General features: G+C 42.2%; 1 protein-coding gene across 4 annotated transcripts in view; it reads left to right on the top strand.

The window, feature by feature from the left end:
• Positions 1 to 944: 944 nt before the first annotated feature.
• Positions 945 to 27,957, top strand: part of RLF (RLF zinc finger) — a 101,577-nt gene continuing 74,564 nt past the window's right edge. Inside the window, exons 1-4 of one of the 4 annotated variants that reach the window (XM_077838084.1) lie at positions 945 to 1,104; positions 5,246 to 5,400; positions 22,487 to 22,565; positions 27,370 to 27,502. In XM_077838084.1, coding sequence (XP_077694210.1) covers positions 952 to 1,104; positions 5,246 to 5,400; positions 22,487 to 22,565; positions 27,370 to 27,502 — 520 coding nt within the window. In that variant the 5' untranslated portion in view covers positions 945 to 951. Of the gene's footprint in view, positions 1,105 to 5,245; positions 5,401 to 22,483; positions 22,566 to 26,158; positions 26,465 to 27,369; positions 27,503 to 27,957 lie in introns of those variants that run through there. The other 3 variants (XM_077838083.1, XM_077838088.1, XM_077838085.1) reach the window with 3 other exon arrangements.

The raw sequence follows: 27,957 nt of genomic DNA, 5'->3' as shown, positions 1-27,957 counted from the left end.
CAGTGATAGCATGAATCATAGCCTGTTGGCCTTTGAGATACAGTAGTAGTGGTACTATGTGCCCACTGCCTGCCCTCCTCCGAGATACAGCGGCAGTGGTGCCATGAACACATTACCATCTGACCTCTGAGATACAGTGCAATGAGTAAATGAATCTAGAGAGGGAGTGGTATCATGAAGCTACCATTTGCTGGCCTCCGAGTTACAGCAGTATGAACCCATCTCCTGCTGGCGTAAGAGAGAATTTGGCAGTGGTGCCATGAACACACCGCATGCTGGCCGCTGAGATACAGCAGAATTGGCTCTCAGGACCTTTTGCTGGCGGACCACCTATGTCCATAGCTTCCAGGCTTATGTGACACACAAGCATTGGCAAGGGTGCTGGAAGAATTATTATAGTGGGGTGCTGAGAGCCACTGAACCAAACTGTAAAGCCTGCATATAATGGAACCCACTTCCAGTCAGGGGGCGGTGCAGCGCGCCGCACGCTCCTAATGCCAGCACCTAGGGGCACTGGCACCCAGGCTCCATCCCTAGCTTGCCTCGCAGAAGGGAAGGGTTTGGGGGGAGGCGGGGTACAAAGATAACCAGGGCGACCACTCCTCGCCCGCTTCCCCGGCCCTCACTGGTCGCAGCGCATGACTCCTCCCGTCCACATATTCATGAGCCGCGCCGCGCGCCCCCGCGGCGGTTGGGGGGGTCTCTAGCGGCACAGCCTAGCGGGACCGCTGAAAGCGGGGCCAACAGACGTGTTAACAATATGGCGCTGTCTTAGAACGTCACCTATTTAAACGTTTTTCTGTTTTGCCTCATTCCTTGATCACGTGGTTTCGTGACCGCTTGGGTTTGCCAGTCACGTGTGAGTCATGTGACTCCGTTCCATGCCGGTGAGGTCATCAGGTTGCTCCTGATCACGTGATCGCTGCCTACGCGCGGTGGGGACGAGTGCAGATGGCGGACGCAGAGGCTGAGGCGTCTCCGCGCCCCGATATGGAGCGGCTAGTGGTCGCACTTCGCGCCCGTCTCTGGCAGTTGCAGGCGGAGCTGCGCGAACAGGAGGTTTCGGAGTCTTCGTCTCGGACTTACTGCCGGGGGTTCTGCCAGGTGGGAGCCGGGCCTGGCGGGAGCTGCGGGGCCCGGGGGTCCCGCACGGAGCGCCGCGGGCGGGGGCTGTGGTCCCTCGTAGAGCGGGGCAGCTTTTGCCTTAGGCCGCGCAGCGCTTGTGCGTGCGGGAGCCTTCTCGCGTTGGGAGCCCGGCAGCTCAGAGGGGTTGTGTTGGGAAAGCCTATCGCTGCCAGCGCTGCAACGCAGAGGCATCAGTCCGGGCGAGTTAAACGTTTAGAAATAGCCTTTTCTGAGCATTTGTGTTGATGAGTGTAACCTTGCCTCCCAGCCCGCTGTAGAGGAGAACTGTGTTATTTGGAGTTTCTTCCAATTCTAATGTATGAGCTACTTTGCATTTAAAGTGTTGAATTTGCGCACACAATTGATCAGTAATGTTTGTGCGTACTGTGAGGTTGTGTTTTTGTCCTCGAATGGGTGCCCCAGAATGAAAGCTTTGTTTTAAGAAAAATTGTTTCGCTCTCCCCTTGTCAGCATTAAGGTATACATGTGGCAGCGTTGTCTTAATTAATAGTTCTGAGGAAGTTTTAAATCTCAAATTGACAATCTAAATGTCAACGTTGTTAGCAATTTCGGTGCTCATTTCAGGAGAAACGTCCAGCTAATGTTCTTACCTGTAATAGCTAACTGCATCTGTGGGTACAGAATTCTCTAGCTGTTACTTTGAGTATTAATGCAGTTGTGTTTCTGGTACAATTTGCATCATATTGAAAATGTAAGGATCCAGTAAGATGTTTTTGATATCAAAGAAATTACATGAATTTGTTTTGTTTTGTTTTTTTTGTAGTCAATATAAGTTAAATTATTTATTTAAAGGACATTGCTACAGAATTACTAGCTTGGCATCAATTTGCTAGAGCGCACCCAGGCAACTTGAAGCAGAATAAATCCATTTTGCTGTGCATTATTGCATTGTCATCAAACCATAGGCAACTTTTGATCTCTGAACTTGACATGACAAATAGTTTGGAGATGGCCATGTGGATTTTGGAAGGTTCTTAGATCAGAAGATCAAAGGTACAATTTCTGTGTTGGGTATTGTTAGGGGGCATATTCCTTCACCCACTTACTTCCCTGGTCCTTCTCGCATGAACAGAGAGCAACAATACCTGAAGTCCAAAGTGCAAACACCACAGAGCCTTACACCTGTGTCCCTGTTCCCATTCCTGCCCTTAGCCAAACATGACTCCAATTTCCCTACCCCCATTCCCTGTTCCCATTTCCCCCACCCACTTCCTGATTGACTGCAGACTATATAGTAAAACTTGAGTTCTGCTTAGATATACCTTAACCAATCATTTTCCTGAAATTTAACTAACCAATCCTAACATTGTAACATGATTATGTAACCAATTATATCCCACCACCTTAATTAGTTTACACCCAGCAAAATTAATTATACACCAGACAGGAACAATCACAGAACCAGACCGAGATTATACAGACAAACAATAGCAAAGTGGGAACTATAATGACAAAACAATACAGAAGTGAGGATTTCACGTCCCAGCTATTGATAAGTGAGTTCTTGCCAGACAGGATGCTATCAAACTAGGTTTCCTTTTACATCTTCTAGGCACTTCCCTTTCTCTGGAGGTGAAGGGCACTATCGAGACAGGATTGTATTCCTAACAGCCCAGTAGCATCTTATTTCAATGTGACTATCTTATGGCTGCCTCTGTTGCTTAGCCAAAGGCCTTAGTCTAAGAACAGGGCCTCAGACTGTCACAGTAAGAGAAGGACTTTACACGGGCAGACAGTGATTTTGATTCTCTCTTTTTTTATACTTCTAGAACTAGCTAAGTGATAAGAATACACCTAAATTCTTAGAGTATAGGCCTTTACAGACAGGCCTGAATATCTATATCCTAACAAGTATCAGTTCAAATTTTGTATTACACCTGTTGTAATCGACAATGGTTAGGGAAAGAATGAGTCAGAACAATTCTCTAACCACTTTAGAAATAACAAATACCTATCTACTTTCTCACTATGCATTCCAGAATAATGTTATATTATAGAGGTGCAGTTACTTGTTAAAATATATAGATTCAAAGATTTTTAAGGTCAGCAAGAACTATTGTGTTGACCTTTTCTGACTTCCTGCATAATGTGGGCCATAGAATTTCTCCTAGTAATTTCTTTAGCAAACCCATAACTTCATTTTGAAAGATACAGGGGAGGTCTACACTATAAAGTTACTTTGCTATAACTACATCACTCAGAGGTGTGAAAAATAAATGTGCCTGAACGACATAGTTATACTGACTTAAGCGCTGGTGTGGACAGCACTGTGTCGTTGTGAGAGCATCTTCTGCCAACATAGCTGTCCCTTTTCATGGGGTGGATTAACTATGCCAGTGGGAGAGCTCTCTCCCTTCAGCATAAAAGCGCTACAGTGGCATTGGTGCAGCTACATCGATGCAGTGTTTTAAGTGTAGACTTGCCCACAGTCTCAGTTTAAAGATTTCAAGTGGAAAATCCACCACATCTCTAGGTGAATTGTTCCAATGGTCAGTTACCCTCAGAGTTAAACTTGTACATTATTTCTAGTCCAAATTTGTTTATATTCAACTCTTAGTTTTTGGGTCTTGTTCTTTAATTGGTCTTCTCCCCACATGTCAGTATTTCTGTGGCTGGATCCGAGCTGTGCCTGCAGTCTCTTCTCCCCACAGACTGAGGAGATCCAACACCTCCTGAGTAGTCCAGATGGGCGTGTGTCTGCAGTGTGTAGCCAGTATGGTCAGCTGGGCAATTGCTAGGTGTGCTCTCCAAGCTGGGCAAACGGGAAATAGGATTTCAAAAATTCACTGGGCTTTAAAGGGGAGGGGTGTGTACCTGGCCATTTAGCAGTGGAGTTCAAAACAGTGACCAGAGCAGTCAAGGTGGGGCGTTGTGAGACACCTCCTGGAGTCTGCTAAAGTCCACCTAAATAACACAGTATCTGCACTATATTGCATCAACCTAACTACGTTGACCTACACACTATGCCTCTCATTGAGGTTGAGTTAAGTCGGCATAGTGGATGAATTATGTCAGCGGGAGTGAAATTTTAGTGTAGGAACTTAGGTCGAAGTAAGCTGCCTTGCACCCAATGAACTCTAGGTTTCAACTTGGCTGTATTTAGGCTTTGCACATTTTTTTTTAATCATTTCAGTGGGTAATATCAATGTTTAAGTATTTTTTTAGATTTTTATGAATTTGAATTTTCACAGTTGTGGCAGATTGTCAGACAACTATTTAATGACAGTAGATGTTGAGATTCCAAAAGTTAAAGCTTTGTAACCGGTAAAAGACAAATTGTCAACATCACATGTCAAAATATACAAAGTAAATAACCTTAAATCAAACTCTTAAGTAGCATTTTTCTTTCTTTGCTTATCTGTACGTTTTTAATTGTGTGTATTGTGACATCGATGTTTAGCAATAAATATTTACTCGCTTTAAAAAAACCAACCCTCTAATTGTGCTAGGCCTAGCTGTGTTGCATCGCTCATGCACACGGGACTGAGCTATGGGTGTATGATTCCCCTTTTAGAAGTACTGCTTAACAGTGGCATCACTTTGGGTTCTATGATGATTCTCTGTCAGTGACTTCGTATCCATTTTGTGAAGGTGTTGAAATGTTTATACTATCTAATGGCATTGTAATCTTGCTCTGTAATTTAAAGTATTTTATTTTGTTTGTGAATTCTCACTAGCAATGAAGATCCTGCTGTGTTACACTTGTATATCCGTGTTGAGGTCCAATGAGTTGCACAGATGAAGATGAGGGCAGAATTTGCCCCTCTATCTGGATCTTAGTTAACAGTTCTTCTAATTCATGAGTCACTATAGAATCTAGTTCACTCTGAAGTAGAACTTCTACCACACTAACAGGATTAAAATTAGTAAAAGTAATTCAGTGCTTATTTTTAATACTTTTTATCTTAGGAGACTGCATATGGAGAACTTCTGTTGAGCAAAAAGTTGCCATTTTCCCAGTCACTTTTTACAGTGGAGTTTTGTCTTTTCCATGATTTTTTTACGGTGTAGTCTTAACATTACTATAGTGTGTATATTTTTGCATTTAGATGTAAAATTTCATATGAAAATTATAATAATAAAACTTGTTTTCTTTCAGACATTATTACAGTATGCTGGAAACCGGGGTGCATCGGAACATATTTTGCCTTTTTTGGAAGTGTATCGAATCTCCATCCAAAGCTTTGCTAATGCACGACCATACTTGACTACGGAATGTGAAGATGTCCTTCTGGTACTTGGCAGGCTAGTACTGTAAGTTTAATTTGGTGTACCAATCTCTTAAAATGAGTACAATAGAATCTCATCACTTTGCAGATTACCAAATTTTGCAAATCTGTGAGTGAGCAATAAACAAAAAAAATTTTGTACTTTCTTGTACTTAAATTTTAATTTGATAACTGTAGTTCTAATTATGCTCAATGTATTAGTGAATGTATTTCAGTATATTTTGCTAAATTAAGTATCTTCTATTCCCCCTCAAGGCCAGCTGCAGTCCCCCCAACCCCCTCCAGCACAGACACTCTCACTCCTTACCCTCCTAGAGCCCAGCTGCAGGGTTCCACCTGACCCAGACACTCTCACCCCCTTTTCACTATTTCTTGTTGGTAGTGATTTTCACTTCCTGTCTGTTGTGATGCTATCACTAACATGAGGCTCTGATCTGAGGGGAGTTCATGTCTGTATTCTTTCCCAGGTTTGCAAAAGAATGCTTGCATATAGCTGTTGCTGCAGCAACAAACCTGCAACTGTTGAAAATAGAGAAAGGGGAATGCTTGAGCGTGTCTGATGTGGCTACTGAGCTCACTCGAGACTGTTACAAACACACAAGGGATAGGAAAAGCCTTCTAATTTTTGTTTACAAAGAAATTTAAATACTACATACATTTAAAAGGAGACTTTCTACCTTTACAAACCCCCAAACTGACTATGACTTCACTGTATGAAGTGGAGTGCAGTTATTGAATAGCATAACATGTTTTGAACTTTTCTTTATGAAAAGAACTAAAAAAAAATCATGCTTAGGCAGAGACCAAGTCCAGGAAATGTCAGCCAGACCTGAAGAAGAGCTCTATGTAAGCTCCAAAGCTTGTCTCTTTCACTAACAGAGTTTGGTCCAATAAAAATATATTACCTCACCCATCTTGTCTTTCTAGCCCAAAAGAAGAAAGTTTGGGCAAGTTCTGAGCGCTTCGTAAAACATAAGAATAGCCATACTGGGTCAGACCAATGGTCCATCTAGTCCAGTATGCTGACTTCTGACAGTAGCCAGTGCCAGATGCTTCAGAGGGAATGAACAGAATAGAGCAATTAACCACTGAACCATCCCATCATCCAGACCTAGCTTCGGCAGCTTAAAGTTTAGGAACACCCAGGGCATGGATTTGTGTCCCTGACCATGTTGGCTAATAGCAATTGTTGGATTATCTAATTATTTTTTTGAACCCAGTTGTACTTCTAGCCTTCACAACATCTGCTGGCAATGAATTTTAGAGGTTGACTGTGTGTTCTGTGAAGAAGTGCTTATACTGAGCCTTTATACTGGAAATATTCAGGCAATCTTAATTGTAGCTGTTGCTTTGCACTTATCTACCAGGAGCCCAGGTCTTCTTTCAGCAACTTCGTTTGCCCTGTGGCCACTTGAGCTCACTTCATATGGTAAAAACTACATTAGGCTCCTGATATTTTCTCATTAGAAAATGAGAACTGAAAGTAATTGCTGTGTCAGTCTGCTGCTGAAAGTATAGCCAGGGTTGTAGGTGGAAGGAGAATGAGTCTAAATAGTCCAGGTAGCCTTAAAAATTGTATGGGGACCTGGTAGCAGTTGCTATATTTAGGTTCTCTAACACTTTCCATTATAAAATATTCTTGAAAGTTTTTTGAGAAGGTGTCAACACCTCAGTTGTACACAACTGGTCTTTGAAATAATGCAGAAATAAATCCTTGGGGCTAGAGATGTGCTTTTTGTATGTCCTGTGAAAGTTTGTTCAGGTATGGCTGAGTTACAGGTCTTGTCTGTATGACCACCTAATTCTTGGTAAATAGGGGTATAAATCTACCTCATGTTAGCTTCACGTGCACTAAGTGTCTGTGTAGACCCTGCTGCCGCAAACTAAGAATTCTGTAGTGTGCTTAGATCAAAGCATCCTATGGAACTTTTAGTGTGTAGTAGCAGGACCTACATGGATGCTTAGTGTCCGGGAGGCTAGTGTGGGGTAGATTTACACCCCAGCTTGCTTGCAAGCTAAGCATTCATATAGCCCATACATTTTGAGGCTAGAATGGACCACTGTGATCCTCTAGTCTGACCTTTATAACGTAGGCCCTAGATCTTCACTGAAGTAACTCCTGTTAGAATTAGAGCATATCTTTTTGAAAAACGAATCTTTATTGAAAGATTTCTAATAATTGAGAATCCACCGCAACCACTGGTAAGTTGTTCCAAAGGTTAATTACCCTCACTGTTAAAAATGTACATCTTATTTCATCTGAATTTGTCTACTGTCAACTTTTAGCCATTGGATCTTATTCAGTCTAGGGGTGTAATGTCGTAAAATCTCATTTTATGGGCAAGTTAATGAATGAAAGGTAAGTGGGGATGTCATATGATTCACAAAAATCTACATAATCGTAATTTCAGTGGTGTCACCCTCTGCCGCATGGCAGAGGGGACATTCTCACTGATCCCCTGATCCCCTTCTCACGAGCTCCATGTCTTGCAGTTGGTGGAAATTTTGATAACCCGTTTCCGACAACATTGTACTGAGTTTGGTATAATTTGAAAGCCCTTTGTCCCACGAAAACAATGATACCAAACATGACAAACGTAGAACAGGTAGATATAAGTTCTAGGAAATTTAATACCAGTATACCTTGCTTACGTTAGAAAAAAACAAAACAAAAAAACACATTGATCTTGGCTAATCCTAGGGAATTTGTCTGTGGCATGTAGGACTGAAAACACTTATTCATCAAAGTCATAATTAGTGTCATTGCCATGTAGGTCACCACTGCTAGACACACAGTCACACTGATCCTCATCCATGCTGCACTTGTACTCTCTGTACAAGGCAGGCTGCTGGCCAGACATTTGCAGGGTAGTGAGCATCTGGTCTTTGTACAAAAGCATTTGATTAGCTGAAGGACTGATTTTTCACACGTGATATTTCACACATAACTGGTGTGATATGTCCATCCCCCAAAACCCATTCATGCCTTATAGGGGAGGGTAGTTTTGGATGTGCTTAATCATCCCTGATGTGTTCTGTTGATTGATAATTTCCCTTTCAATGGCAAGTATAAATTCACTCTATGTTGGCATATTTTTTCAGTTGTCTGCTTCTTGAAAAACATCCACCAGCGTAGCTCTGCAAGTGTTGTAATGTTGGTCTTCAAATTTTAAACTTTGCATATGAATGTCTCCAGTGCATTTATGACCTCATCAGTGACTGTCTCGGCTTTTTCTAAGCATCTTCAGAGTGAGGAGGACTCTTCGGAGGCTGAATCAAATGGCTTCCAGTAAGATAATTTGATCTTTCCAGTCAGCCTTACAGTAATGTAACATCCTGAAGGGGCGTGGAAACCTGGCAGTATGGTTGCTTTTATCGGGCCAAGTCATGGGACCAAACTGTGAGGGATTTACAGTGATTCTGTTCCTCAGAATCAGGCAGAAAAATGGAATCTTGTGGAAGGCATTTGTGGCATCTCTCAGAGAGCACTAGAACATCTGTCTTGTGCAAAAATCCAGCGTTAGCACCTCCCTGTTACGTTGGTAGCATGCAAGATAATTTTAGTGTCAGCCTTCTCAGTGGAACTAAGAAGAAACTCCACTGAACAGTGTGAGGCAGCAACTTCATTATGCCATGCAATGATGAAATTCTTTGAGCAATTCACTTGTTGGAGCATTTTTCTTGAAAGGTAGTACACCTCTACCCCGATACAACGCTGTCCTCGGGACAAAAAATCTTATCGCGTTATAGGTGAAACCATGTTATATTGAACTTGCTTTGATCCACTGGAGCACATAGTCCTGCTCCCCCGGAGCGCTGCTTTACCTAGTTATATCCGAATTTGTGTTATATCGGGTCACGTTATATTGGGGTAGAGGTGTATGTGGTTAATTCGTATTTGTGCATGCGTTTTAGATGCATTAAGCACAGTTTCAACACAGGAGAAGCTACATTAGAAAGAACGTTGCAAGGAAAGTAAAGTAGGTGCCTTGACCCAAAAGACACCCATGCATATGACGTGTATTACATCAAGTGCTACACCCAGACTGTATAGAACCAAAAGGTAAAAGCAAAAGAAAAATACCAATTTTACAACTGTAAACTGTGCAAATCAGTTGGAGTTCATAAATTGCCTTGAAGATGGGACAGCAACGTGGTGGCATTGGCCAATGCAGAAGCCAAGTACAGAAAAATATCTGTTTTGAACTGGATTGAGCAGGAACAAATGCTCAACAGAGAGGCTCTGAAAGCACCTATTGAAGATGAACTGTAGGATATGGTTTTAAGCAATCCTATTCTCAGAAACAAATCACAGTGCATATACTTAAAAGCTGCAAAAGATATGACACTATCAAAAGTGGAAGAAAGCACCAATGTCAACAGTAATATGACTGTTTGAAGCTGCAAAGTTTTTATGGAAAAGTATTTTGTCCTGCACTATGTGGATGCCAAACCTGAAACAATAATAGCACATGACCTGTACCACTTCTTCAAGTAGTGCATCCGTCGTTGCAGTGACTTCAGCACCAGGAATTATGATAAGCAAGTGGAAAATCTGCTTCAGAATTTACTAAAGTTTGATTTGTATATTTTCACATATAGTGTTGACAGTTTGAGTTTCAGTGGTTATGAAGCTTTAACTTTTTAAAGCTGTGCCTGTCATTAAATAATTGTCTGACAAGCCATAATTTCCTGCAACTGAAAATGTAAATAGATAAAAATCTAAAAATATGCTTAGAAATAAGATAAATCTTCCCATCTCTCTCTTAGAAGGGAGCTCCTCAGATACCCTTTTTCCACCACTGAAGACACCATTAGGTTCTCCCATTTCCTCGTTCTGTTCTTCAGATGTTGTCATTGGTCACATCTCCAATAATTTCTTTATCTGATCCAAGATTGGATTGGGTCAGAGCTACGGAAGTCTATTAGCTGCTTTAATCAAGACTTTTGTGCCTCAGAACGCAGTCTAAAGTTATCTCACCCCACAGGAAATGACACATTGCCAGAGTTCAGTAGCTGGCAGGATTGGCATATGCCGCATTTGGTGGCTTGGCTATATTGGTCTTCACCTAGTCACCCTTTCCATAGAGAGCGTTTTTCCATCCTAGTGCCTGATACGCTACTAGAGGAGGAAGAAGAGCCTGTGACTCAAATTGATTATGTACAACAGATCAAGAAATAGAAGGGAAATGTTCCGCTGATGAAAGTGTTGGTGTGGCAAGATACTGGAGTCTCTTACAACCTTATAAAAGAGTCTTCTGGTCCCATGTTCAGGTTACACAAACAATTTTATTTGCTGTCTTCCTCATCTTTTATTATGGCTAGAGGAGAAAATATTAACAGCAACAAGTCATCTTCACAGTCTCAGCGAGTGTGTTCAAACCTCAAACGAAGATAAAGCATCCTTTGATTATGCTCTCTTTGTCAAATGTTAGGCCACAGGTTTGACAGAAAAATCAAGAGCTGCAAGCCAATTCATGAATTACCTACTACCTGACCTTCTTTTTGACCCTGTCTCATTTCTACTATGAATGGATGTCTATCACTTTAGGCAAGTGGATTTTAGAGATAAAGGAAGGGTATACCTGTAACAGATGGGACCCCCCACCCCACTGTCTGGGATGCCACCTGATGTGCTGGGATTTCACTGAGCCTGCCTGCTCCACTAGCCTGGATTCCCTCTCCCTGTTTTGCTGAATCAGGCCTCTGGCAGCACACACATGGAGATAGTATTCAGAGTAGCAGCCGTGTTAGTCTGTATTCGCAAAAAGAAAAGGAGTACTTGTGGCACCTTAGAGACTAACAAATTTATTTGAGCATAAGCTTTCGTGGGCTACAGCCCACTTCATCGGATGCATGCAGTGGAAAATACAGAAGGACGATTTTATATACACAGAGAGCATGGAACAATGGGTGTTACCATACACACTGTAACAAGAGTGATCACTTAAGGTGATCTATTACCAGCAGGAGAGAGGGGGGGGAAAAAGACAAAACAACCTTTTGTAGTGATGATCAAGATGGGCCATTTCCAGCAGTTGACAGGAATGTGTGAGGAACAGTAGGGGGGAAAATAAACATGGGGAAATAATTTTACTTTGTGTAATGACACATCCACTCCCAGCCTTTATTCAAGCCTAATTTCATGGTGTCCAGTTTGCAAATTAATTCCAATTCAGCAGTCTCTCGTTGGAGTCTGTTACTGAAGTTTTTTTTTTTTTTTTTTTTTTGCAATATTGCGACTTTTTAGTCTGTAATAGAGTGACCAGAGAGATTGAAGTGTTCTCCGACTGGTTTTTGGATGTTATAATTCTTGATGTCTGATTTGTGTCCATTTATTCTTTTACGTAGAGACTATCTGTCTGGTTTGGCCAATGTACATGGCAGAGGGGCATTGCTGGCACATGATGGCATATATCACATTGGTAGATGTGCAGGTGAACGAGCCTCTGATAGTGTGGCTGATGTGATTAGGCCCTATGATGATGTTCCCTAAATAGACACGTGGACAGAGTTGGCAACGGGCTTTGTTGCAAGGATAGGTTCCTGGGTTAGTGTGTTTGTTGTGTGGTGTGTGTGGTTGCTGGTGAGTATTTGCTTCAGGTTGGGGGCCTCTCTCTAAGCAAGGACTGGCCTGTCTCCCAAGATCTGTGAGAGTGATGGGTCGTCCTTCAGGAAAGGTTGTAGATCCTTGCTTATGCGCTGGAGAGATTTTAGCTGGGGGCTGAAGGTGACGACTAGTGGTGTTCTGTTACTTTCTTTGTTGGGCCTGTCCTGTAGTAGGTGACTTCTGGGTACTCTTCTGGCTCTGTCAATCCGTTTCTTCACTTCAGCAGGTGGGTATTGTAGTTGTAAGAATGCTTGATAGAGACCTTGTAGGTGTTTGTCTCTGTCTGAGGGGTTGGAGCAAATGCGGTTGTATCGTAGAGCTTGGCTGTAGACAATGGATTGTGTGGTGTGGTCTGAATGAAAGCTGGAGGCATGTAGGGTAAGTATAGCGGTCAGTAGGTTTCCAGTATAGGGTGGTGGTTATGTGACCATCGCTTATTAGCACCGTAGTGTCCAGGAAGTGGATCTCTTGTGTGGACTGGTCCAGGCTGAGGTTGATGGTGGGATGGAAATTGTTGAAATCATGGTGGAATTCCTCAAGGGCTTCTATTCCATAGGTCCAGATGATAAAGATGTCATCAGTGTAGCGCAAGTAGAGTAGGGGCATTAGGGAACGAGAGCTGAGGAAGCGTTGTTCTATGTCAGCCATAAAAATGTTGGCATACTATGGGGCCATGCGGGTACCCATAGCAGTGCCGCTGATTTGAAGGTATACATTGTCCCCAAATGTGAAATAGTTATGGGTGAGGACAAAGTCACAAAGTTCAGCCACCAGGTTTGCTGTGACATTATCGGGGATACTGTTCCTGAGGGCTTATAGTCCATCTTTGTGTGGAATGTTGGTGTAGAGAGCTTCCACATCCGTAGTGGCTAGGATGGTGTTTTCAGGAAGATCACCGATGGATTGTAGTTTCCTCAGGAAGTCAGTGGTGTCTCGAAGATAGCTGGGAGTGCTGGTAGCGTAGACAGGCCAGGCCAGTCCTTACTTACAGACAGCACCCCAACCTGAAGCAAATACTCACCAGCAACCACACACCACACAACAGAACCACTAACCCAGGAACCTATCCTTGCAACAAAGCCCGTTGCCAACTGTGCCCACATATTTATTCAGGGGACACCATCATAGGGCCTAATCACATCAGCCACACTATCAGAGACTCGTTCACCTGCACATCTACCAATGTGATATATGCCGTCATGTGCCAGCAATGCCCCTCTGCCATGTACATTGGTCAAACTGGACAGTCTCTATGTAAAAGAATAAATGGACACAAATCAGACATCAAGAATTATAACATTCAAAAACCAGTTGGAGAACACTTCTTCAATCTCTTTGGTCACTCGATTACAGGCCTAAAAGTTTCAATTCTTCAACCAAAAAACTTCAAAAACAGACTCCAGTGAGAGACTGCTGAATTGGAATTAATTTGCAAACTGGACACCATGAAATTAGGCTTGAATAAAGACTGGGAGTGGATGTGTCATTACACAAAGTAAAACTGTTTCCTCATGTTTATCTCCCCTCCCCCCCCCCTCACTGTTCCTCAGATGTTCTTGTTAACTGCTGGAAATGGCCCACCTTGATTATCCCTACAAAAGGTTTTTTCCCCCCCTCTCTCCTGCTGGTAATAGCTCATCTTAAGTGATCACTCTCGTTACAGTGTGTATGGTAACACCCATTGTTTCATGTTCTCTATGTATATAAATCTCCCCACTGTATTTTCCACTGAATGCATCTGATGAAGTGAGCTGTAGCTCACGAAAGCTTATGCTCAGATAAATTTGTTAGTCTCTAAGGTGCAACAAGTACTCCTTTTCTTTTTGCGAATACGGACTAACACAGCTGCTACTCTGAAACCTGTCTTTAGAACCTACAGGTCCTCTTAATCCTACTTCTTGTTCAGCCAATCACTAAGAAAAACAAGTTCGTTTACATTTACGGGAGATAATGCTGCCCACTTCTTACAGTGTCACCTGAAAGTGAGAACAGGCATTTGCATGGCACTTTTGTAGCTGGCATTGCAAGATATTTACATGCCAGATATGCTAAACATTCGTATGCCCCTTCGTGCTTTGGCCACCATTCTGGAGGATGTGCTTCCATGCTGAGGACGTTCATTAAAACAAAAAAATGTTAATTAAATTTGTGACTCAGCTCTTTGGGGGAGAATGGTATGTCTCCTATTCTTTTTTTACTTTCATTCTGCCATGTATTTCATGTTATAGCAGTCTCAGATGATGACCCAGCATGTTGTTTGTTTTAAGAACGCTTTCACTACCGATTTTGACAAAATGCAAAGCAGGTACCAATGTGTGATAAAGTTTCTTGACACCTTAATGCCTGCTTCTTGGAGCAGCTAATCCTGGAACCCATAAGAGGAAAGACCATTCTTGATTTAATCCTAAGTGGAGCACAGGATCTGGTCCAAGAGATGAATATAGCTGGACTGCTTGGTAATAGTGTCCATAATATAATTAAATTTAACATTCCTATGGCAGGGAAATCACCACAGCAGCATTTAATTTCAGAAAGAGGGACTACATAAAAATGAGGAAGTTAGTTAAACAGAAATTAAAAGGTACAGTACCAAAAGTGAAATCCTTGCAAGCTGCATGGAAACTTTTAAAAATACACCATAATAGAGGCTCACCTTAAATGTGTACCCCAAATTAAAAAACATAGTAAGAGAACCAAAAAAAGTGCGACCATGGCTAAACAACAAAGTAAAAGAAGCAGTGAGAAACCAAAAGGCATCCTTTAAAAAGTGGAAATTAAATCCTTGTGAAGAAAATAGAAAGGAGCATAAACTTTGGCAAGTGATGTATAAAAACATAATTAGAAAGGCCAAAAAAGAATTTGAAGAACAGCTAGCCAAAGACTCGAAAAGTAATAGCAATTTTTTTTTTAAGTACATCAGAAGCGGGAAGTCTGCTAAACAACAAGTGGTGCCACTGGACAATCCAGATGCTAAAGGAGCACTCAAGGACAATAAGGCCATTGCAGAGAAACTAAATGAATTCTTTGCATTGGTCTTCACGACTGAGGATGTGAGGGAGATTCCCAACCTGAGCCATTCTTTTTAGGTGACAAATCTGAGGAAGTGTCCCAGATTGAGGTGTCATTTAGAGGAGGTTTTGGAACAAACTGATAAACTAAACAGTAATAAGTCACCAGGACCAGATATGATGACCCAAGAGTACTGAAGGAACTCAGTAATTCGGCAATTTCACATTTAACTGTAGTTTGTAACCTATCATTCAAATCCACTTCTGTACCAAATGACTAGAGGATAGCTAATGTGATGCCAATTTTTAAAAATGGAGCCAGAGGTGATCCCTGGTTGAAACTAGAGTAAAGAACAAAATTGTCAGACACCTAGATGAACATAATTTGTTGGGGAAGAGTCAACTTGGTTTTTGTAAAGGGAAATCATGCCTCATCGATCCACTAGAATTTTTTTGAGGGGTTCAACAAGCATGTGGACAAGGGGAATCCAGTGAATATAGTGTACTTAAATTTTCAGACAGCCTCTAGCAAGGTCCCTCACCAAAGCAAAGTAAGCTGTCATAGGATAAGAGGGAATATCCTCTCATGGATTGGTAACTGGCTAAAAGATAGGAAACAAAGGTTAGGGATAAATGGTCAGTTTTCAGAATGGAGAGAGGTAAAAAGTGGTGTCCCCCAGGGGTCTGTACTGCAACCAGTCCTATTCAACATATTCATAAATGATTTGGAAAAAGGAGTAAACAGCGAGGTGGCAAAATTTGCAGACGATACAAAACTACTCAAGATAGTTAAGTTCCAGGCAGACTGTGAGGAACTACAAAAGGATCTCTCAAAACTGGGTGACTGGGCAACAGAATGGCAGATGAAATTCAGTGTTGATAAATGCAAAGTAATGTACATTGGAAAACATAATTCCAACTATACATATAAAACGATGGGGTCTAAATTAGCTGTTACCACTCAAGAAAGGGATCTTGGAGTCATTATGGATAGTTCTCTGAAGACATCCACTCAATGTGCAGCAGCAGTCAGAAAAGCTAAAGGAATGTTGGGAATAATTAAGAAAGAGAGAGATAATAAAACAGAAAATATCATATTGCCTCTATATAAATCTATGGTATGCCCACATCTTGAATACTGTGTGCTGATGTGGTTGCCCAATCTCAAAAAAGATATGTTGGCATTGGAAAAGGTTCAGAAAAGGGCTGCAAAAATGATTAGGGGTATGGAATGTCTGCCGTATGAGCAGAGATTAATAAGACTGGGACTTTTAAGCTTGGAAAAAAGACTAAGGGGGAATATGATAGAATTGTTGTTTACTTCTTCTCATAACACAAGAACTAGGGGCCACCAAACGAAATTAATAGGCAGCAGGTTTAAAACAAACAAAAGGAAGTATTTTTTCACACACTGCATGGTCAACCTGTGGAACTCCTTGCCAGAGGATGTTGTGAAGGCCAAGACTATAACAGGGTTCAAAAAAGAACTAGATAAGTTCATGGAGGCTATTAGCCAGGATGGGCAGGGATGGTGTGTCTAGCCTCTGTTTACTAGAAGCTGGGAATGGGCAAGAGGGGATGGATCACTTGATAATTACCTATTCTGTTCATTCCCTCTGGGGCATCTGGCGTTGGTCACTGTCGGAAGACAGGATACTGGTCTAGATGGACCTTTGGTCTGACTCAGTATGGCTGTTCTTATGTTATAAGCCTCTAAGACCGATACCAAGCAAAAGTAATGGAATGGCTGTTACAAAACTGAAAGATGGTAGCATTGTTACTGTCAATTAACATGATTTAATGGAAAACAGGTCTGTCAGACACACTTGATACCACTTTTTCATGAAATTGTAAATGTGTTGATCTTACTGGGTTTCAGTCAAGCATTGTAGAATACTGCATGACATTCTGATATCAAAATTAATATAACATATGTGAAATGTATTGAAAACAGGCTAACATCAGTGTAATTGTTAATGGACAGTCATCAGATGCCATTGTTCTAGTGGGGTCCCTCAAAGATTGTACATGTAGACTTTGATAAAGCATTTATCTTAGTACTGCATAATATTCTTACTAAATATCAGCACTATACAAAATCCACATGACACATTAACTGGAATAAAGCTAACTAACAGAACTCAAAATGTAGTTGTTTATGGGGAGTCATCCAGTGCATGTGTCTTGAATAGGGTCCTACAGACTACATAGTATTTTTATATATGTGTTTGGAAATTTGCATATGCTACAAACTGTAGTTGTAAATAAGGTGGACCGGTCAATTATACCGAACTATCTAGGTTGCTAGGTAAGCTGGGCTCAGTCAGTTTTAATAAAGCCAAATGCAAATCTAGGAACAAACAATACAGATGACACTTGCAGGATGTGGGATTGCATCCTGGAAAGGAACTTAAAGGCCACGGTGAATAACAAACTGAATTCTAGCAACTTGTGCTCTTCTGTCACTGAAATGGCAAATAAATAAGGCTGCGAGTCTGTTACGGAAATCACGGATTCCATGACCTCCATGACTTCTGCAGTGTCCAATGCTGGCTCGGGCTGACTGAGCTGGGCAGCCCCAGGCCAGCAGTAGCAGTTTGAGTGTGTGAGAGGGGGGCTATGGGGCAGGGGTTAGGAGGTCCTAGGTTGAGGGGCCAGGGGGCTCTGCACGCTACCTGCTCCTGCACGCTCTGCCCCTGCAGCTCCCATTGGCTGCGGTTCCCAGTCAATGGGAGGTGCAAAGCCGGTACTTGTGGTGGGAGCAGCGCACAGAGCCCCCTTGCCCGTCCGTTGCCGGGACACGTGGAGCCGGGTAGGGAACTTGCCAGTCCCACCAACCCTTTTCTTCGCCCACCCCCCTCCCTAGCACCAGCGGGGTCTCAGGTCATCTCCCCCCCCTTCTCCCCCTCCCCGGAGCATCCTCGCCCAAGTTTTAGTTAGGGGTGTATATAGTAAAAAGACATGGACAGGTCACAGGCTGTGAATTTTTGTTTACTGCCCATGTCCCGTCCATGACTTTTTTACTAAAAATACCTGTGACTAAAACGTAGCCTTACTAATAAACAACAATGTAGGTAGGGAGATGGTATTGATAAGACTATCACAGGAACTAGACACAGTATTCCAGTAAACACGTAAAGTTGACAAAAGATTCAGAGAAGAGATACAGAAATGATTTGTCTGGAAAAACTGTTTTTACACTGACATGCTTAAGAAGCGCAGTCTATTTATCAAAGATTCTTGATCACAGCCTATCCGTACCTACATGGTGAGAAGGTTTCTGATAGCTATTTAACCTGGTGGACAAAGGCATTATATGATTCAGTGGCTGGAAGTTCGAGTTAGACCAATTAAACAGGAAACAAGACACAATTTTTTTAACATGAGTAAATAACCATTGGAGCAATTTACCAAGGGGTATGGTGGAATCTCCATCACTGTAAATTAAGAATTGATGTCTTTCTAAAATGTACTAGCTTAACAGAAGTTATGGGCTTGATGCAGGAATCATTTGCTGACTTTTTTTGACTTACGTTATGCAGGTGTTGAGACTGATGATCATTGTGACTCTTTTTTCCCCTAATCTAAGTAGCAGCAGTGAAAAGGAATTTCACTGGGAGTCTGGCCCCTTTCCTGGTCAGTGATGCCAGTGACCTGTATTGCCTTTGTTAGGCAGCTCTAGGATCTGCTGCAGTGTGCACTGAAGGAATTCAGCTACCTTAACTCTCCATGTCCTCAGGGGATTGGGTTGCAGCACTGAGATCTGTTTTGTAGATCCACCAACCTTTGCTTTGGTCTCATTGTCTTGTGCAGCTGAGGATTGATTCTTCAAAGCTGAAATCTGCTCTTCATCCTCTGCTGTCCATGCAGTCAAGATACTACAGGGTCAACTGAACAATGCCCAGAATGGAATTCATGCTAGCTAGGTCTTTTGACATAGCTTTAAGCAAAATATTTTCTTCTGGCCATGTAGCTGAAATTCCTTTGTGTCTTAATTTTCTCAACACACTTTGCCCCAATGTAGATATAGAGGGTCTTACTGCTATCTGTGTAGTTCGAACACCTTTTTAGAGGCTTTGGGTTGGTGATCTTCCTTTTCCAATTAATGGGATGACAGGAAGAGCTGGTGCTGAAGCTGTTTCAGGAGCATGGTCTCCAGCAGCTGCCCATGCTACTGACTGTTCTCCTGATCTTTTGGCACAACTCTGACCTTCTATCAATTGTCAATAATTATCAATTTGTAAATGATCAATAGCCAAATTATTGATAACATATTTAACTTTGATTATATTATATTAGTTCAGTAATAACAAACCTTGGATAAATCAGCTTTGATTGGATTTATTGATTAACAGTAAAGACAGCACATACCAGAGGCATGTAGTTACCAACAGTTGAGGAATACCTTTCCTATAATTCACTGACAGTTTGTGGCTAGACTGCTGATGGTCTTGCTTCCCCTGTGAGTTTGGGGCAGTTATACCTTTGTCACCTTTATTAGGTATCATTCTGGTCCTCATCTATTTTCTCTTTTTGGTACACACTTCTTACTTTAGGCTATCTTGAAGGTTCCCTGTGCCATTGCAATTCATTTTATATTTTTCTTTTAGTACATTACTAAAACATCTCCAACATTTTTGAAAGTTATGCTAAGGGTTACTGTAAGCTCAGTAAAATTCTGTTCTCTGAAGTTAGTTTAATCTTAATTGGAAAGCATCATAGGAGTCTTGTTCCTAGGAAAGCCTTACAAATCTTTCTTGGCCTATATTAAGTGTCAACAAAGCTCTTCCCGTCACCTTCTGTGCACACTCTGACTCCATTCTTTCTGGAGTCTCTTCTTGCAGCAACTCCAGTTAGTGAACTGCCCATGGTTCCCTAAGTTCAGACAAGTTTTCTGCGGTGTAGAGCTGTTCTTGAGGCAGCATCACTCTATTCTTCTTCCTACCTTTGAATGCAGGGGGATGAGGGGGCACTTACCTCAAAAGCAATCAGCTTCCCCAGCTGGCAGTCCACTTGTGGATCTCTGATGGTGAACTGCTGGTTTGAAATGCTGCAGGAGGCTCATCAAACAGGCACTGCCTGTGGAAGGAATTTGTACTTTCTAATGCTAGGCAAAGTATTGGAAGAATCTCGGGGGGGAGGGCAGGGCAGGTATTTGCCTCCCATGGCTGTAGATTGGAGAAGGGTGGCATCTACACCTGCAGCAGTCCTGTAATACAGTAACTGCTGAGTCATGCTGAGTGGGCTGCCTTGCTTTGTGATTAACAGGAGCCTGGACACAAGGAGAAATCTTGTTTTGTTCTAGAGCAGGGCTGTGCGCTTTGGTATTACCTGCAGCCTGGCTGTGCTCTTGCCTTTTGTCACTGTAAAGACAGGGCCTTGCGCAGCAAACTGCCCCCTGTGCTAAAGACCCAGCTTGTCCACAAGGGAAACCTGTCATGCAGAACTCAGTTGCTGCAGTACTGCTGTAGACAAGAGAACCTTTTCTCTAGACAGTAACCATTTCTGGATGGTCCCACTTACCTCCCTCTGCCACACTCTTGTCTAACTCTACTCCCCTGCATCTTGCCCTACATAGAATGTGTTGGGGCCTTCCTTGTTCTCCATGCAGGTGACCGAATACTACCCACAAGTTGGGAGGAGGAATGACTCTCCTTTGCCCAGACAGTATTTGTGTGAGCATCATGGGCCTTGTAAAGTCAATAATCCACTTATCTGCTGAGACCAGCTCCTCAGAGAATTGCAGAGCCGAGTACATACACATACATGTCAGAGGACACCGAGTGGAAGGGGAGAAGGCTTCTCTGTGAGTCTGCATGAAGAATGGTGCAACAGACAGTTTACGTAATTGGCTGGTGAGCCCATGACTGTGGTACTCCATTATCAGCTCTGGTACAACCTCTTTTAGTTGGTCGTTGGCGCTGTGTGTGTGTTCTTTCAGTATGCTGCCACAGCTATGCGCAGATAGCCGACACAGCAGACCTCGATCAAACTGCCCAATAAAACCACAGAACTGTTTCAGTAGCAAAGGCACCCAACCATGTCTATTGATGATGAAGCACGGTCCTAGTATCCCGTAGACTCGACAGGGCCACTACAACATGTATTCCTGTAACAATGGACCAGCTCAGTAAATGGTGGGACTTTCCATTCCCGCCTCGGCTGGCAAAAGACACTTTCTCTGAGACCCCTATTTATACACCAGTACAGACAAATTACATATTCCCCCTCTGATGTGGTTAGTTACCACCCTTTATCTCGTACACTTGATTCGATCAAAACATCTCTATCCATCACGTTGTCATCCTGATCTTATCTCTGAGAGGTGAGTGTGTTTGTACCATATGGGTATCAGGGTGTTCTGATACCGTCCTTATTGAATGTGTTTACATGAGTGTTCTGTGCCTGGCATGTCTTAAGAATATAAGTGTTTTTTGCAATACCAGCCCTGTTCTTAGCATTTTCTGTGAACTTGTGCACAGGCAGGCCCTGACTTCTGCTCACGCCCTGACTTTTGCTAACTTAGCTTTATATTAGCAGGGCCTGACTACCACTTTAGTTCAGGCCTCTTCTACCAGGCCTCATGTCTCAGGCTCTCTCCTTTGACTACACCTCTTTCAAACCCTAACTCCTTTGTCCCCCACAGCTCAGAGTTTTGGGACATCACTGGAGGCTAGAGTATGCTTCTAGACTGTTATGGCAGGAATGGGGAGATGGGCTATCAGCCTCCTAATCTTTCTCACCACCCAGCAGAAACATGCTTCTTCCAGAGACTTTGTTTTATATTTCATTATACTGTGTGGCAGACTCTCACACAAAGCACTTTAATTAAGTGATATTAAGGCTCATGCTGTATGCTGGTAACTTGACCTTAATTTTGACCTTTAGTGATGTCACAAGGGGGGGATATTAAATCTAATGTGACTCTTAAAAATCAGTTTAATGAAGTCTGGGATGACAAACTCTAAAATCCCTCAGTCATGGTATGGTTATTTCATGAGGTCACTATAGGACAGAGTTACGGTTGTTTGGATGTCTTAACTGTGCATTTCTTACCTTTAACATAGATTGGATTTCTTATAAATTTAATCTTACTGTGGCAGTTTCCACAGTATGCATCCGATGAAGTGAGCTGTAGCTCATGAAAGCTTATGCTCAAATAAATTGGTTAGTCTCTAAGGTGCCACAAGTACTCCTTTTCTTTTTGCGAATACAGACTAACACGGCTGTTACTCTGAAACCAATCTTAACTCTGAATTTCCTGGGTTTGTAATACCTGGTTTTGTGATAATTACTACATCCCTGTAACTGGTGTGTTTTTTTTTTTTTTTTGGTTTTTGGTTTTAACCCTTAAGCTACTAAGACATGCTCTCAACCATGCTGTATCTTAATGTAGTTTCATGTCTGGGAATAAAACTAAGACCTGCCACTTTCTAATGCTGCTACAGCAATGTTTTAGCTATCTTACTTATACAGCTCTTTTGTTACAGGAGTTGTTTTGAACTACTGCTTTCTGTGCCTGAAAGTGAATTGCCATGTGAAGTATGGTTAGGATTCAATCAGTCTATACAGGTAAGTGTATTTCACTAAGTTGTAACAAGATCCAATGGTTGGAAGATGAAGTAAGCCAAATTCAGACTGCAAATAAACCACAATTTTTTAAGTTAGGATAATTAACTATTGCAACAAATTACTAAAGGTTGTGGTGGAGTCTCCATCACTAGAAACTGTTAAATCAAGGTTGGATGGATTTCTAAAAGATAAGCTCTATTTTAAACAGGAATTAATTCAAGGAAGTGCTGTGGCCTATGTAATACAGAAGGTCAGATTAGAAGATCACAGTAGTCCCTTCTGGCCTTAGAATATATGAATTTGTGTATGTATAACAATAAGTGAGTTTATAGGCTGGACTTGAATGAGAGGGTGGTGGCATGGAGAGCAGGAATTGCAAATGTAGCCTTATGCATGTGAAGAAAGAAAAGGAGTACTTGTGGCACCTTAGAGACTAACCAATTTATTTGAGCATAAGCTTTTGTGAGCTACAGCTCACTTCATCAGATATGAAGTGAGCTGTAGCTCACGAAAGCTTATGCTCAAATAAATTTGTTAGTCTCTAAGGTGCCACAAGTCCTCCTTTTCGTTTTGCAGATACAGACTAACACAGCTGCTACTCTGAAACCTGTCATGATGTAGTACTGTGTGCCTGAGTCTGCAGATAGCCTTCGAGTATGTGGCAGCATGGATTGTTCTGTAGGGGCACGTGCATCGCATAAGCACAAGATCCAATTTTTTAAAACAATTTAAGTACTTTGCATTTGTCCGTATTGAATTTCATCCTATTTACTTCAGACGATTTCTCCAGTTTGTCCAGATCAATTGAATTTTAATCCTATCCTCCAAAGCACTTGCAACCTCTCTCATCTTGATATCATCTGCAAACTTCGTAAGTGTACTCTCAATGCCAGTGGTACACAAACTGGGGGGTGTGCCCTCCTGAGGGGGGCTCAAGAGGTTCTCTAGGGGGGTGGGAAGAAACTAGGATTCAATCGGTCCCACAGGACCTTCTGCCATAATAGTGGGAGCGGGATTAAAAAAAGAGTGGATATTTTGGGTCAGGACCGGAGCAGGATTAAAAAAAGTCCTCTTGTGCTACAAACAACGTGAACACCCTGGCCAGCAGCTGCCGCTCTCCAACCACCCAGCTCTGAAGGCAGCACTGCTACCAACAGCAGTGCAGAAGTAAGGGTGGCAATGCCCCAGCCTGCAGCAGCCGCTCTCCAGCCACCCAGATCTGAAGGCAGCGCTGCCGCCAGCAGCAACATAGAAGGGGGCTACTTCAAGTAATGGAAGGTGTGACAAATTCCATGAATGGTAAGAGGGGTGTGACTGGAAATATTTGTGCACAACAGCTCTATACTATTATCTAAATTGATGGAAGATATTGAACAGAATCAGACCCAGGACCAATCGCTGTGGGACCCCATTCAATATGTCTTTTCAGCTTGACTGTGAACCACTGATGACTACTCTCTGGGAATGATTTTCCAATCAGTTATGCACCTACCTTATAGTAGCTCCATCTAGGTTGCATTTCCCTAGGTTGTTTATGAGACTGTCAGGTGAGACCGTGTCAAAAGCCTTACTAAAGTTAAGATACATCACATCTACTGCTTCTCTCCCCCACATCCCCCTCCCAAAATTCACAAGGCTTGTTATTCTTTCAAAGAAAGCTATTAGGTTGGTTTGATGTGATTTGTTCTTGACAAATTCATGCTGTTACTTATCACATTATCTTCTAGGTGTTCGCAAATTGATTAATTATTTGCTCCATTATCTTTCCAGATACTGAAGTTAAGATGACTGGTCTGTAATTCTCCAGGTTGTCCTTATTCCCTTTTTTTATAGATTGGCACTATATATGCCCTCTTCCAGTCTTCTGGAATCTTTCCCATCTTCCATGAGTTTTCAAACATAATTGCAGATGGCTCCGAAATCTCCTCGGTCAGCTCCTTGAATATTCTAGGATGTATTTCATCAGGCCCTATCATGAGTCCTCCCTGCAGAGATCCATCACAGAGCCAATATTCCATCATTGGGTGTGGGAGAATAGCTTCCTATGCTGAAACGTTTGTTCCAGGGTGGGCATGAGCCTGGGGTCGTTAACACACACCTTCCTTTTGCTGTGGAAACCAGGCTTTCTTCATGCCCTTCCACACATTTGCCTGATCCCTAGGGTGACTTCCAAAATCAAAAGGGACAAGGCCACAATCTTTCTCATAGCTCCTATTGTAGTTGTGACATTAATGGCATCTCTGCCCGCAAGACCTAAAAGTGCTCCTTTAGATCTCAGGCCTCCAGCTGTCACCTTTCTGTGGGCAGAGATCCAAATTCCTCATCCTGCAGACTGGGGATTTAGGCTTGCAGTCCCCCTGAAATTTGCTGTGTATCCCAGCAGATTGCTGAAGGGATGATGACAGTGTCTACTAGTGACCAGCCAGCTTTCACAAAGCAGAATATACATTTATTTTAGGACAAAAGCATTACAGGTAAAACACCATAAAATTATATTGTTTTGATATGCCTGCTAAGTTTAGTTGGTGTCCCTTATCTTCCACGTAGAGACCTTGGCAAGATCCAGTTCTTCACTCTTCTGGGTAGAGTTTTACCCTGTTAGCTACAATCACATCAATTTTTAAATCAAAATGAGGTTCATAAGTCAGTTCATGCCAACCCATTGTACCACACGCCCTTCTTTGTCTCCTTGGCCTCCTGAACATGGTTTGAACCACTGTATGTAACTGATCCAAACTTCTCTGGAGTTGTCTACCTGATCTTGAATTTGCAGTAATTACCTCCATTGATTTTAGTTCCCGGCAGAAGTTTGGTAACCCTCCCCCCTAGAGGAGATAGAACAAAGATACATATAGCATTATAGACACAAAAGTTTGACTAATCCTTGGGCCCTTAGCATTTGGCGCATCTCACTATAATAGTCTTTTGAGATTCAACTCCCAGGTGGCCCGGATCTGATTTCACAGCACCACAGTCAGATACTCCATTAAAATTTGAAGTCCCTGTAACATCCAGGGTGTTGGCCGGTTAAGTACCGTGGATGGGGATTGCTGTAGGCAAGTCCAGGAGATCCTGATGCAGAGGATGACTCTATCCACCAGAAGGACTTATTTGTCTAAATGGAGGAGGTTCTCAATATGGGTGGCTCAGCGTAGTGTGGACCCTGTGCAGACTTGGGTACTGAAGATCCTTGAGTATTTGCTGCCTCTGAAGTACTCCAGCCTGTCTTCCAGTACCTTCATGGTGTTCCTAGATGGTATCACTTTGGCCAGGAGAGAGTGAGTGCCAAGCACTTATGGCTGACCCTCCCCACATGAAACCTCCCCCTAAGATGGCCCCTCAGGTGGTCTCAGAATTTTGTGTGAATAGTTAACCTGCCTGTCATCTTCCCAAAACCCCACTCTTCATCTGGATAAAAGTTTTTAATCCTGGGGGAACATCTGGTGTGTCTTTTTACTACAACGACAGACCCAAACTTTTCAGATTTCCCCCCTGAGTTATTTCTGGCTATAGCCATGGCAGTTCCAAAGGCCATGTCATCACATCACAAAGAATATCTAACTAGCTAATGCAGTGTATCTCATTGTTACCAGTTGGCTGTGTACCTCTCCCACTGAACGTCAAGACTTACTCTACTAGAGCTCAAGGGACATCCTCCACCTGCTTCAGAGATCTCCAATTTGCATTGCAAGGCAACGGCATGGAGCAACCCACTGACTTTTTGTCAAGCGTTATGCATTGGACTTAGTTGCCAGAACAGACGCCAGGTTTTGGAGACTAGTGCTATGATCCCTGTTTGACTGATGCAGCTGATATGCCTCATCCCACCATCCAGAAGTGGTACTGCATGCTAATCACCTATCATGGGGGTGATCCACACCAACACATACACAAAGAGGGTGGTTACTTATTCTATAATAACTATGCTGCTTCAGTGTTGTTGTAATCTGTGAATCCCATAATCCCACCTCCGTCCATGCTTTAGGAGTCCTCAACTAACACGAGCTTTGAATTGGGAGGGAACTGAGGGAGGGTTATGATCTTGTGCCCTTTATGCTCTCACATGTGAGCATGAGAAAGTTGAGTGCATGAATCTCCTGTGCGCAAGGCACATGCACTCCTACAGTGGGATCTACAGTGTCTTCAACATATCAAAGAACCACAATTACTACAAGGTAAATAGCCATTCTCTCGGAGGTTGTGAACCAGCCCTACTCATCTCAATGGAGTGTTAACTCTGAAAGATGACAGTTTGAGCCATCTGCATTGTTTCTCATAAAATGGTCAAGTTAATGTCCTTATCCTACAATTCCCAAACCACACCCCACATTTTATGTGGTACTAAAAGCCCCAACTATCCCTAATCCTCTGCCAAAACCTCCATCTTCTCCTCTGACAACTTCTGTTCAGTTGTGTTGAAACTAGGAAAATTTGAGGCACACAGAAAATGAAGAAATGGTGTAAACATATTTAATATAAAAATAAATAGTTTAGGGTCTACTGTAGGGACATGTTTTTTTAATTTAATTCAATAAAAACCTCTAACTGAAGCTGCTAGAGTGCTGCAGAAACCTGAAGACCTAGCTGCAGAACTTAAGGCCAGCTTGCTAACAAGCAACGTTGTAATGTCCCAACACAGCACAATAGAAATGAAGCATTCAAGAATGACCATAATGTAATACTGTGGTATAATATCAAGAGAGTATAGTTGGTTGGTTGTCTTTCTGAAGTTAGATTAAATATTTAATCTTATTTAAAATTCTCTTAATGGATTTTGGGTTCGTGTTTTTGTTTTGTTTTATAGGATTCACATGATGCTTTACTGGAATTTGGGAATAATAATCTCCAAATATTGGTTGACATTACTAGGGAAGGCATGTGGAAAAATCCAGTTCTTCTTAAAATTCTATCACAGCAACCAGTAGAAACAGAAGAAGGTAAGAACTGAGATTCTGATTTATAACATATGGATTTCAATAAACTGTTGGTACCCTTTGGTTGGGGGCAGGTACCTGTCAATCCTGATTTGAACTGCTCATTATTACAGAATTTGGCAGTATTTCAGTTGGAGCTGTATGATGCTAGCCACGCGATAAACTACATTTATCGTGAAACTTTCTCACTGGTGCTCTGTCCATTAATCATCTTTAATAATACATTTCAGCTCCAGGCCATTTCTAATATTGTAAATTTTGAGCATCTTGAAAGAACCACCATTTAAAAAAATAGTCTGCCAGAGAAATGTTTCATTCTTTTCCTGCCAATGTGGAATTTTCTTTCCTTCCCCAAAATTTTTCAGAAGATTGACTTGCATAAGTCTTTGCCACTTCTGACCAATGCATGCATTGCAGATGGGGAGAGAATTTTAAAGGTTACTTGCAAAGGATAAAAA

Source organism: Eretmochelys imbricata, chromosome 19 (assembly GCF_965152235.1).
Source record: "Eretmochelys imbricata isolate rEreImb1 chromosome 19, rEreImb1.hap1, whole genome shotgun sequence".
NCBI lineage: Eukaryota > Metazoa > Chordata > Testudines > Cheloniidae > Eretmochelys > Eretmochelys imbricata.
The sequence above is the reverse complement of the archived record's forward strand: the minus strand, read 5'-3'. Positions and strand labels throughout refer to the sequence as shown.